Genomic DNA, 13,023 nt, shown 5'->3' with positions numbered 1-13,023 from the left:
GAATTTTGACTATAATAGAAAGAGAGAAAGAGATTGAACAAAAAAATTGAACAAAAAACCCTTTGGGCTACCTCCAGCCCAGCTTACAATTCATCCTTTGCATAATAAATATATTTTCATGTCACACCAGTTTAATTCCCCTGTACAACATGATATAATACCCTCTCACAAATAAAGATACCAAACTGTTGTTACTTTTCCTTCCTACCAACTTTTACATTGTAAAATGTACCTAGAATTCTTTTTAATTATTTCAGGTACACGTTTTGGCCCTTAAAGGCCACTAAAAATATTTAAAGGCACACCACATGGACTTTCCAAGGTACCGAGTGGACAAATCATGTACCATTTACTGTACCAGGCAGAGACAAGTCCAGCTTGGTACCTTTATTTCTGATAGTGTAATTGCATTTGTTCAAACCCTCTGATGTCGCCTATAGATTATTTGTAGATACACTATACAGCAAGCAAAAAAGATGCATTTAAAATCGTTAATGGATTTATATTGGCCTCCTCTATACTGCACTCATACTGTAACTTGATAGTTCTTTGTGACCAAATATTTAACAGGCTTCTCAAATTATTTGTCTCCTCCTTTGGATTTAAATCTTGATTGATTTGAGTTCTTTATTGACACTTTCAAGAAAACATTGCTGATGTAAATTGTTCAAAATTAAATAATAATAATAATAATAATAATAATAATAATAATAATAATAATAATAATAATATACAAAAAGTCACTTTACAATTCTGGCAACAAGCGTAATTGTACAAGAAGGTTTTTTTTCATGTTTTTGTGTTTTAGGAGAAAAAAAGAAAAAGAAAATATATATCATTGGTATGAAGACAATGGCGCAATGCGCTGTCGCCTTTAATTCGTTTGGACAGAAACACTTGAACACAGAACAGTCTGGAACAATGGCACATGGGTCTGCTAGAGGAAACTAGCAGTGCAGATATTTCTACGGGGCTCATTACAATCCATAGTCAGAGGAACTTCAATGTGAATGTCATAAGCAAAGACTCAGAGAATACCTCACAAAGATTTTTTACACAGTATATCAACAATAAATTAATAACAGATCCCCTAGGAAGAAACCAACTCCATCATATTTACACGCAATATTCATATGAAATAATTACATAAATACTTTGTAGCTACAGTATATGTCACTATTTACATTATAGTCATTAGAATCGCATCCGTCGGTATGGTACAGTTTCCCCATGTCCTCAATTCATCAGCGCTGGATTGTGTGTGTGTGTGTGTGTGTGTGTGTGTGTGTGTGTGTGTGTGTGTGTATACCACGGGGTAGCTTTTAATATCAGATGGTTTTATAATTTAGGCTATTATAACACGTGTTTATTTATATACATGTGGCTGTTGAGTTTGAGTGATTGCAAGTTCTGAACTTTTGGTACTTTTTCTGATCTGCAATGTTAGGGTCAGGTTCATGAGTCTACACAAGAGATGAAAAACCCGTTACGTAATATTGCACGCACTGTTTCGTCATTTTTCGTGTTGGATGTAGTTGGTGTGTGTGTGTGTGTGTGTGTGTGTGTGTGTGTGTGTGTGTGTGTGTGTGTGTGTGTGTGTATTTGGTAATATCAAAAAAAAAAAAAAGCGACATGCAGAATGCAGACCGCCTGCTTCCATCTGGCAGTAACGACAGGCTTATATAATAACTAATAAAAACACAGCAGTCTTTTTTTTTATTAGATAAAGAGATATCCAATAAACTAAGATTCTATGAAGAGTGCATATTAAAATTACTCTATTGACCCCCCCAGCAACTTGACATAAAACGTAGAGAGGACAGCAGCAGCTGATTCGACCTGTCACACACTCCTTTGCCAAGCTGTTCACTTTCAATACTTCTACGGTAATCTATTCAAATATCAGGAGGAAAAAAATAGATTGTTTTAATTTAACAAGACGAGAACACAACTACGTTTTTTTTTTATTTTGTATTTTACCAAAGTGCATTTTTTTCAATCGAACATTTTTTTTTTTAATCTGTAGGTTCGCAGCCTCAGTAAACCCGCTTTCGCTAGAAGGGTGTCGTCGTACACGATCCGTATCATCAATGTCCTTAATGATTCCCAATGCAGATCATGTCTTACTATTATTATTATTATTATTATTATTATTATCGTTATTAATAATAATAATAATAATAATAATAATAATAATAATAATAATAATATTATTATTATTATCATCATTATTATGGAGAGACGCTTCGCGCTCTGTCCTGCTTTGAATCGAGTCCGCTCACAAGGCGCTGGATGCTCTGGAGCTCGTTGTTCGAATCTTTTTCAGAGCCCGTTTTTGGTGAAAGAGACGCAGAACCGGATGATATGGTCGACGAACGGCTGGTCACTTCAGACGTGGAGTCCAGAGTTGTAGAGATGGGACTGGAAGCCATGACGTCCCCCTTCAGGTCGAGAGGAGGAATGGCGGTTGTGAGCAAAGTGCTGTCCGGGACACTCGGTAATGAATAAGGGCTGTACCGGAGCCGCGGGCGGACGGCGTTAAGGAACGGATGGCGATGGACCGAGGAGGTGGCGGCGGAAGAAGCAGCAGCTGCTGCTGCCATGTACGTATAGGGATATGGGAAAAGGCCTCCAAATGGAGACATCGCCAATCCCTGCATAGAGAAATAAATCAGTAAATATATAAACAAACAAACCTACTGTATATAACAACAACAATCAAGAAATACGCTTCATTTCGACACCAGAAGCAGCAAGAAAAAAGATACAGTGTTGCAGTTTCACTGAAGTACTGAACTGATTTATCTTTGAAGTCCCCCCACCACCAAAAAAAACATGTTGCTATCAGCTATTTTTCGCTTATGACAATATTTATTTACAGCAATAAAGTTTGCACAAGAGATAAGAAAAATCCCTAGCTGTGTCCCAATAGACCTTTACAATTTTTAGCACAATTATAACTCTTGTTCATGTCATTTTTTTCAAGCAAAAAAACAAAAGCAAACAAACAAATTAACAAAAACCTACCCCCCCACACACAATTTTTTCCTAAAACGCTATAACATTTCCTTCTAAATTTTGAAAAAAAGTTTCCACATGGACTTTGAAATGCGTCATGACAAACATGTATTTGTTTGTTTGTTTGTTTGTTTGTTTGTTAATAAGGCTAATCCAACAGTCATAAATGAACAGCCTTAATGAAACTGCTCCAAAATGCTAGCTGTGTGTGTAGTCTATAAGAAGGTATATGCATTTCCTTGTGATTCATAGTCTAGATAGAAAACACTGTTAAAACAGATACCGCCACACCATAAAATTTAACGATATAAATCACATAGCTGTCCGTGCACACACACACACACACACACACACACACACACACACACACACACACACACACACACACACACACAGAAGAGTCTAATAAAAGATAAAGTTGAAGAGAAGGTAGTCACGGTAATGACAAGACTATTTACCTGAGATGCCAGGACATGTTGCTGCAGATGAAAAGGCACTCCTGGCGCTCCGGACAGACTTTGGGACGGTGACGCCATGCTGGCTGTGTCCATGCTGGTCACTCCTCCGGAGGACACTGCTGCCAATAACGGACCCATCCCAGTGGCCATATTGGAAAACGCACCTCCCATGTTGAACTGACTGGGATGCAAGAGGAAAGGATGGGCACTTCCCAGATGATTGAAAAACTGCTGCCCGGCCAAAGCGGGTGGAAATCCGAAATTGTGCAAGTGGCCGTGGTTCAGATGCGCGCCGGTGTCTGTCTGAACAGTCAGTGGTGTCGTGTAAGTCTCCTTGCGGCACTCATCCAGTTTGGGCTGCTCTCCAGCTGGGCTTTTGAGCTCTTCTCCTGAGCGCGTGGTGCTAGAAATGAGCGTCACAGGACTCTGTCTTGAGTCAGCACGGCTTTTCTCAGTCCTGCTCTCTCTCAGCCGAGAGTCGGCTTCTCCAAACGAGTTGAGTTTGTTCAAAGCGCCCTCGCGCTCCTTTGCGTCTTCACTGGTGGTGGTGGAGATTTTGCTCGAGTCTGGTACTTCCTTGGGGTTCACATCCCTTTCGTCCTCATCACTGTCTTCGTCGCTGTCGCAGAAATCTGTAGCAAAATTAGAACGTCAGGTCCAAAGCCAAGTCCATAACTCCCAAAAATAAATATTTATTTTTCTTGACTTCATAACTAAGACTGCATCTTAGAATCTCATCTCGTTGGCTCTATTCTTGCTTATTATAATTGTATACAAGGAATTTAAAACAGCAGCTTTGCTGTAGTGCTGTAATTTCGTTTTCAGGAACAAGAACAATATAAACCTTGATTCATATCAAGAACTATTGTGTTATGAAAGTGCTGAAATGACGTGGACTCAAGTTTTATTCGCTAGTGTGTGATTACACCTTGAAATAAATTAACTGGTAGAACTAGTAATAGATTAAAAAAATAATAATACATATACACATTTATTCATATACAGTACCAGTCAAAAGTTTGGACACACCCATACATAGTAATGAGTAAATGTGTCCAAACTTTTGACTGGTATTGTATGAATGAATAAATAAATATTTATTTGACGAAACTTAAAAAAAAAAAACAAAACTTTTTACTTACCTACAGCCACCTACCATAATTTACTACTGAATGTAAACAGCAATATGTCACGTGTTCATTTAATCCTCAATTATTTTAATAACTGCTGTTCAAAAATAAACAACAGGAAATGGACACACACACACACACACACACACACACACACACACGCTAATTTGGAATGACCTTCTTACAGTCGGCTTTAATACACTCTTTAATAGTTTATGATGTGGATAAAATCAGAACCCATTTGATGATAGAGTTGTGGAGCTTCTCCTCTTCTCTGCTTGATGCTTTACCTTTTAAACTCTGCCGACCGACGGTGGCTGTGGCAGGAGATGAAGCCTGACGGAAACCTTTGAATGAAGTCTGTTCACCGGATGAATCATCAGACGTGCCGTTCTCTTTCTTCTGCGGTTCCTCGTACGATCGTAAGGTCTGTAAGGCCAACTGTTTCCTGTCGCGCACACAGCGGCCCGTTAATGAGATGGAGCCCAAAACTTTAGCTCAATTTAATATGCATATGCATATTTTATATTTAACCGATTAGTTGAATCAATTATTCGTTATAAATTATAAATTAATGCCATATCGAAAATCTATTTCTATTTTACCACTTTATTTCTAGCATCTCCATTTTATTTATTTGTTTGTTTGTTTTTTGTTTATGTTTTACCGTATTGCAATGAATTGCTTGCTCACTGACCTTTTTTCACGTCTTCCATTTCCAGTATCTCGAAACCCCTTGGCGAACGGATTGTGGTCGATTTTCAGTTGTGTAATCTGAAAGGAAAGATAAACACTATCACTATGCAAACATTCAAAGTATTTGTTTTAAGGTGGTGAGTTTGGCACATCACTAAAACACAATGACTTTGTTGCCAATTCTGTGACGTCAGGGGCAAGGAATAAAAACAAAAAATACATTCTATAGATACATGATTTATGAATATGTTTGGTGCACTTAATTGTACAAATGTTGTTTTGCGTTATTACTTGTTTATACTTTTTTATCATGTCAGCTAACCTAGGTGGTCTGAAGAAATTTCCTCCATAAAAATGCGTTTACATTCACAGTCTGGCAGGCAGCTCTCCCTCTCTCTCTCACGCACGCACACTTTTCTCTCTCTCCTCGACTTGTCACTGAGCATACTCATTTTTTGCTTGCACTAGTAAATCTTCTCCAAGATAACAATTTAGGTATATTATATTAACAACAACAACAACAACAACAACAACAACAACAACACATTGTATCATGGCAATGCAAACGCACGCACACACACACACACACACACACACACACACACACACACACACACACACACACACACACACACACACACAGGGAGAGATTATGGACTTGCATGATATATTCTCTCTCTCTCTCTCTCTCTCTCTCTCTCTCTCACACACACACACACACACACACACTGTTCGGGTAGTTTGCCAAATCCTCGACCCCGTGTGATTAAATATAATTAAGATGACCTGCACAGCGGACATTCCTGAGAGGTCTAGCTCACATTCTCAAAAATATTTTCTACATCTGAGCATGGATTTAGTGATTGTGATAACATGGACTTAGTGATTGTGATTGTCAAACCTCGTGCAAAATATCACACATTTACAACATTTTCACAATTTTGGCCACGATTTAAAACTTCAAAAGGCAGTTCTACAACTGATAAAGAAAATATAATCAATCAATGACGAACCCGAGGAAATAACGCAAACAATCAGCTTAGCACTTAAATCTTTACCTACCTTGTCATTTTGGTACGCAGTAACAGCAATAAAATCAGTCTCAGGGAAAACGTAAGTCCTGAATGTGCTGTAGGGCAGCTTGAGAATGTCATTGGCTCGAACAATGTGAAATCTTGGCTGGTATTTGTGCATGGAGTTCAGAATTGTCTGCGATGAAAACAAGGCCTGGTAAATTTTAATACGTTTATAGCTTACAAATATGGGACACATTCAGCATTCAGAACACACATGAGTTCTTATTCCCAAGCCGAGGCCTAGTGCATGCCGTTAAAACAGTGACTTTTTAGTGTGTGTGTGCGTGTGTGTGTTTCAAGAAATGCAGATTGTAAAATCCAGACATTAATACCCAGCAAAATTATTTTGGATGAAATAATTGCCAAGGCGTATTTACCTTGAAAAATGTGTACTTAATAATAATAATAATAATAATAATACATTCCACTTACAAATCCATGCTTGTCGGAGATATTGTTGGTGAGTTTAAGTTTGTGAAAGTTGACGACTTTGGACATCCATTGCTCGCCAGTGGCTGGGCTGTCGGGGTGAATGTACATCCGCTTTGGCATTTCGGGGTCAGCCTTCCCGGCCACCATCCAACGCGAATTATGAAATTTATACCTACAGTCATCAGCCGCTACAATATCCATCAATAGAATATATTTGGCTTTCTTGTCCAGACCAGTGCATCTTACTTTAAACGGAGGAAACATTCTCCTGCAAGAAACAGAGGAGATAAATACATTTGACTCATCTTCTAGCCTAATCACTGCAGTAACCTGTTGACTTTGGGACGACTACATTTTGACTAGATAGGCTATGATTAGACTAGTAGCATATCCGGTGTCAGTTTACGAAAACAAAAAACAAAATCATTCTGGTGTTGAATTATTTTGGCCTTGATGCTTGACTAGGCCTAACCTTTAGCCACTTCCTAGTATTATTTCAAATCTAATCATTGCAGCCCTCGATCCATCAAGTAATAATAATAATAATAATAATAATAATAATAATAATAATAATAATGAGACCATACAAGAGACTTTTTTGTTGTGAATAATTTGTTAAATTATTTATTACTTCAAATAAATTCATAAAAATGAAACGTAAGCTCCTGCAAAAATGTTTACTTCAAACCTCCGTGTAAAATTCGCCTCAAGTCTAGGCATCTCTCTTTGAATTGTGGCATGTTATGACAGGTCAGAATGTATTAACTCGAGTCATAAAATATGATTACGTTAAAGTGATGCTATAAAAGTAACCTAGGTTGGGCTACATAACACTGTAAAATTATATTACCACGTCAGGCACCATTGTACAGTCTATTCTAAAGCACTTCAGAAGTTCACCTGGGTGGGTGTCTCACGCTCAGATATGCTAATTACTAAATGTATAAGCAGTGGGCCACCCAAATCAATAAATCAATGCAATAGAGTAGAGTATCTCCTTCGAACATCGCCTTGGTTTACCTTCCTGATTTGGTGATAACCATTTCTGTGCCGCACTTGTGGAAGAGCTCCCAAAGTTCTTTGGCTTCGAGATGAACTTTTGGGTCGTCTTCTACTTCCTCCTCCGGCTCGAGTGTTTTTAGAGGCCGGAGATGAGCAGCAGCGGCCTGATGCCCCAGAGAGGAGAAGTGCAGGCCCGAATCCGCGGTGCCCATCAACTGCTCCATGATGGGTTTCCCGAGCGCTCCTGGCAGAGAAAGCGAGCCGTTTGGTGGCAGTGCCAGAGCCGGGAAGAACGGCGGTTGGTGGCCCAGCATGGCGCTCATGGCAAACTCTGGACCCCGGTTGGGTAAAAACGGGTGGTATGCCATACTCGAGCCTTGGATAACTGGATCTCTCATCAGGAAGGTCATCCAAAAGTCCAGATATTGCATGTAGCAATATCTGATATCGCCTAGAAGTTGTGTCTTGCTTTGTCTTTTCTAACAACGCTGGAACAGAGTCTGATTCTTTATCCAGGTTTTTAGAAATCCGCAGAAATCCAGTTTTGTAGATAGATAAATAAATAAATAAAACCTAAGCATCCACTGCCTAGGCTCGAGTAACGTGCTGGTGTTCTTCGTTAGATGGATTCCAGCAAAGTGACTGCAACTGAGAACAAGACAAGGCGATCCATGAAGTCCTCTCCGGCGGTGCTGTAGATTTTATCTTCAATGGCTGTCGTACAGCTCGCTTAGCCAAAAGGGGAGAAGAAAGAAAAAAAAAACAACCAACCAAACAAAAAAAAAAACCCCAAACCAAAACACATACACACGCGCACAAATAGAAAACCAAAACAGAACGAAATCAGTGATTTTTTTTAAATTTTATTTTTATAAATATGCGTTCACGTTGCTGGTGCTCAGAATCTACATTCTGCTGGAAATGTGTTCGCCGTGTTTGGGTTTCGATCAATCCTTCCACACGGACGCAATGGGGACTCAAATGGATTTCCCCGAGTCCATTAGTTTCTTACATAGCCTGGATCTTCACGCGCGCACGCATTCCTCACTAAATAAAAAAAATAATAAAATAATAATAAAAAAATAATAATAAAACCTCACATACATACACGTTGGAGAAAGTCCGTTTGGGCCGCGCGGAGGTGGCGAGATCCCAGCACCGAGATCTTACCAGTGCTTCTGAATTCCATGAGCTCCAAAACCGTGTGGATGTGACGCGCGTTGCCAGACGCCAGACTCCGTTGATTGGCTCTTTGACGCTTTCGGGACCAATTGTGTGCCTCCGTAGGCGTGGTTTTAACAGGTCGGGTGGAGGGGAAAGACTTCGGACTTATAAAGAGGTGTTTGGGGAAAACTCGATTGCCGCCGCGAGACAGCACTGCCTCGCTCGGTGTGTGTGTGTGTGTGTGTGTGTGTGCGCGCCCACGCGCACGCGCACGGATCGCCGTCTACCGACACAGGGCGCGCGAGAGAGCAAGCGAACTGTGGGAGGCAGCGAGAAGAAGAGCAAGGCAAAGCCGTAAGCGTGTACCGTCACGGCTCAGCCCCTCTCCCCCACCCATCACATCCCAAATTCAGAATCAAAATCTACACCTTTGTAGCTATTTGCCTAAAATAAATCCGACGCATGTAAATCTATCCTTTTTTTTTTTAAAGCTAATCTTATTATTATTTTTTTAAAAGCATGAATGTAAACCAGTTTTCTTTAATTGCATTTACACTGGAGCACCATTCGAATTGAAAACTGAAAATGCCTACATTTCCTCCTGAACAGAATTACTGATGGATATTAAGAATCATGTTTTTTCTATTATTATTATTATTATTATTATTATTATTATTATTATTATTATTATTATTATACTTTGAACCTGTTGCAGAATGCATTGACATTTTCATTTTTCTTACTGACTTTAATTTTCACCTGAGTTTTGATTTAGAATCTTTCACCTGAAAACATGAATATAGAAAGTGTACCTTAAATAACAAAGATGCATAAATGGACCTCTGATCTAAAATTTAATTCACGGTACACCACATAGGTCAAAAGATACAGCAGAAACCTGTTGATGGTATTACCCAAGCTCCAAGGAAAGGGTGCCATTATTTCTGAACGTGGAGCCTGAATGAAACAGTTTCCTGATTTTGAACATGATAAGCTGCATAATCAGCATCACCACCAAATCCGACTTTCACCTGCATTATCATGATGCATTGCCATTATTTCCTAGCTTTATGCATTAGGCCTATTAGGTTCTGAGTAGATTCTGGTCTTGTCATGAAATCAGATCACTTCATGGGTTAAAAATATTGCGTTATGTATTATGGATTTTGTTCACTAGTCCAGAAATCAAGGTGCCAAACTGTACTGTGTCTTATGGCTGGGGTGGGGCCATGAAGGGTACATCTTTTGGACCTTAAGTATGTTATTTGTACTCAAATAAAAAATGCACGTGGTGTTGCAATGGTCCTTAAGGTCCAGAAAGCCTATGAACAGTAAATTATTTTTCAAGGTACACTGTATTCCCCTTTCCCAAAAGATAGCCTGCATACTAAAATAGTGCATAAAAAGGTGTATAGATCCTTGTAGTACCCACCCAACACTGCAGCCTGGTACCTTTATTTCTGCATCTAATTAAAAACAGTGCTTTCAAACAGTGGATGTCTTTGAATGATGAACAGTTCACTATATCCAATTACTGCAAACCTGTAGATGTGCATATGATAGGCTTTCCACACACATGGTATGATTCATTTGCACGTAAACAACTCCTAGTTTTGGTCAGTCATGGAAAAAAAAACATAATTAGGCCTAACTAATGATACTGGGCAATCTATTCATTTTACTACAAAGTCTAGTGTGACTCATACCCACTCTTTGTTGTTGAGCATGACCTTGTGTAATCAGAAACCACTATTTCTTATTAGAATAGATCAAACTATTTTTCACTATTAGGTGCAATTATATTGGTATGACAGAAAAGGAGAACCTTTATTCATTTCCTTTTTAGTGTGGAAATGTGATCATTCATTCATTCATTCATTCATTCATTCATTTGCTTGATTGTTATACCCATGTTTACAGTTATCACATCGTATCATCACATTATTTCATTTGGATAATGACCAAAAACTCAGTTCGAAGACACATTTGGAATTAAATGCACACAATCACTAGTCAAAACGTATAAGTGATAAGCAGCTTGACCACTGTGTGTGACTTCTCTTTTTCTCCTTTTCCTCCTCAAAGTTCACGTCAATTTAGCAGGAGCTGCCTGTAAATAGGAAGCAGTGTTGACACAGTGGCACCCTTTCATGTCCACCAAGCTTAATTAAATAAGTAGCCCTCAGAGGACTGTAAATACACTGCATGACCCAAACATGACTGATGATGTTTGTCATTGCCTCCTATATCTCTCTTTTACTATGTATGAAAGGTTTTTTTGGTGAGTGAGTGAGATGACATTACCCAAACAATTCATACTACTTAAAAGATTTACTCATGCTTTCATTAATCCAATCCTCAAGTTATCTCCACTAATAAACCTAAAAAACATCCAGTTCTTTTGACAAACTGGCTCTGTATCATCAGAGGTAAATAATGTATTTTCTGTCATTTGCATACTTATTAATGAAAAGTCCCAGAAGACCATAAAAGTCAGTGGGTGAGCCTAAGCTGAATGAATGAACGAATGAACAGTCATCAAAGAAGTCAAGTTTATTTCTATAGCGCTTTTAACAATAGACATTGTCGCAAAGCAGGTTTACAGAATTTTAATGACTTTAAACATGAGCTAATTTTATCCCTAATGAGCATGCCTGTGGCTATGGTGGCAAGGAAAAACTCCCTCAGATGACATGAGGAAGAAACCTCGAGAGGAACCAGACTCAAAAGGGAACCCATCCTCATTTGGGTGATAACAGACAATGTGATTATAACATTTTTAAACAGTTTTAACATAAAGTCAGTTTCATTGATGTTATAACTCTTCTATAAGAAGACATGAATAAGGTATAAACTATGAATTATGGTATCCGTAAAGTCATCCATATACTGTACATCCTGATTTGTATACACACCCCATAATTGACATATACGTGCTTCATCTTCTTGCCCTAAGACATTGTAATGACATATGCCTCATGGACAGTTGACCCCCCGTTCATTTAACTTGCTTAAAGTATATCATTAATTGGGCTCTGATTAATGGTCGCATAAATGGAGACACGGCAATGAGGCCTCAGTAGCTACTGCTACACCATGAGTCACTTTACCTGTCAATTATTCAGACCTGTCTGTCATTTTTCTATAAATCCACCAGTGCTTTCATTAGCTTGTGCAATAACTTGCTACAAGTATTGATGAAAACTATTTTAGTTAATTAGGGGATGTGTTCATTGACTTCTTTTCAAGGAGATTCATTGTGGTCTAAGAGATATACATGAGCAAATGGAGGTGGAGAAAGCCCGTAAATGCACATAAATGACTCCGGTTAATCAGAAAGATGAAATACTCCATAAGCGCTAAACTTGATGTGGGAATTTGTTCTTGGTATAGGAAAATACTTTTAGCACTTTGGTGTATACTTGACTTATAGAGTTATAGTCATGTGATATTTCAGCACAGAATTATCACCATGAAATACAACACAATGCTATCCCAACCTAAACCTTTTTATGTATAGAGCTCTCCATGATGCTTTGCGCTCACTCGTGCTTGTTGAAACTTGTTTCACTTGCAAATATTTATGCATGAAAGGGACTTGTGTTGGCAATTTTATAAGTCTTGATTCATTCCGAGACACCTTTTGAAAAGATTCAGAATGTAGGTTGTTCTGATCATGTGTACTATTCCACAGATTTGAAACTGTCGCTAATCTGCAGTAGACTTTGCATCAGGAGAACCGCTGCAAAACCTGCCAGAAGAGAAGGGTGCTAATTGTTTCTGAGTCATCTTGAGTTACAGTGGTTTGGTATTTATGTGGAGACAGACACCTCTGAAATGGAAACTTGAAATAGTCCATGAAGGAGACCACTGCTCTGTGGTGTGTTTAAAGAGACATTTATCACTTTCGATGTTAGACCATGATGAAGTGTAATTTCTCAACAATAGTGTCTTGGTTAAAGTTTTGTGTTCTCGTGCAGCTTCCTGCACACAATGAAAACCTTTTTTCCCTTGCAAAAATACTCATGACAGTAAATGAACAAAACT

At 38.7% G+C, this 13,023-nt stretch overlaps 1 protein-coding gene across 2 annotated transcripts; it reads right to left on the bottom strand.

Moving 5' to 3' along the window:
* Window positions 1-835: 835 nt before the first annotated feature.
* tbx3a (T-box transcription factor 3a) lies at window positions 836-9,161 on the bottom strand. Of its 2 annotated transcripts, none has more exons than XM_060912979.1 (7): window positions 7,831-9,161; window positions 6,811-7,078; window positions 6,365-6,529; window positions 5,304-5,380; window positions 4,897-5,054; window positions 3,477-4,108; window positions 836-2,654 (listed from the first exon to the last, which is right to left on the bottom strand). In XM_060912979.1, exons 1-7 carry the CDS (start codon window positions 8,241-8,243, stop codon window positions 2,232-2,234), a joined length of 2,136 nt encoding a protein of 711 aa, XP_060768962.1. In that variant the 5' UTR covers window positions 8,244-9,161; the 3' UTR covers window positions 836-2,231. The 2 variants fall into 2 exon arrangements, with proteins under 2 accessions (XP_060768962.1, XP_060768961.1); XM_060912978.1 differs by having other exon boundaries at window positions 6,365-6,511.
* Between the last annotated feature and the right edge of the window lie 3,862 nt (window positions 9,162-13,023).

Source organism: Neoarius graeffei, chromosome 28, assembly GCF_027579695.1.
Source record: "Neoarius graeffei isolate fNeoGra1 chromosome 28, fNeoGra1.pri, whole genome shotgun sequence".
In the NCBI taxonomy this organism is placed as follows: domain Eukaryota; kingdom Metazoa; phylum Chordata; class Actinopteri; order Siluriformes; family Ariidae; genus Neoarius; species Neoarius graeffei.
Note: the sequence above shows the minus strand (reverse complement) of the source record. Positions and strands in the feature narration are given on the sequence as shown.

Excerpts from the sequence above, each read along its gene's own strand:
- tbx3a (XM_060912979.1), bottom strand. The coding sequence starts at position 8,243 with ATGCAATATCTGGACTTTTGGATGACCTTCCTGATGAGAGATCCAGTT. Across the intron at positions 7,079-7,830 it reads GTTATCACCAAATCAGGAAG|GAGAATGTTTCCTCCGTTTA; the intron begins GTAAACCAAGGC and ends TGTTTCTTGCAG. Across the intron at positions 5,381-6,364 it reads CTGCGTACCAAAATGACAAG|ATTACACAACTGAAAATCGA; the intron begins GTAGGTAAAGAT and ends CTTTCCTTTCAG.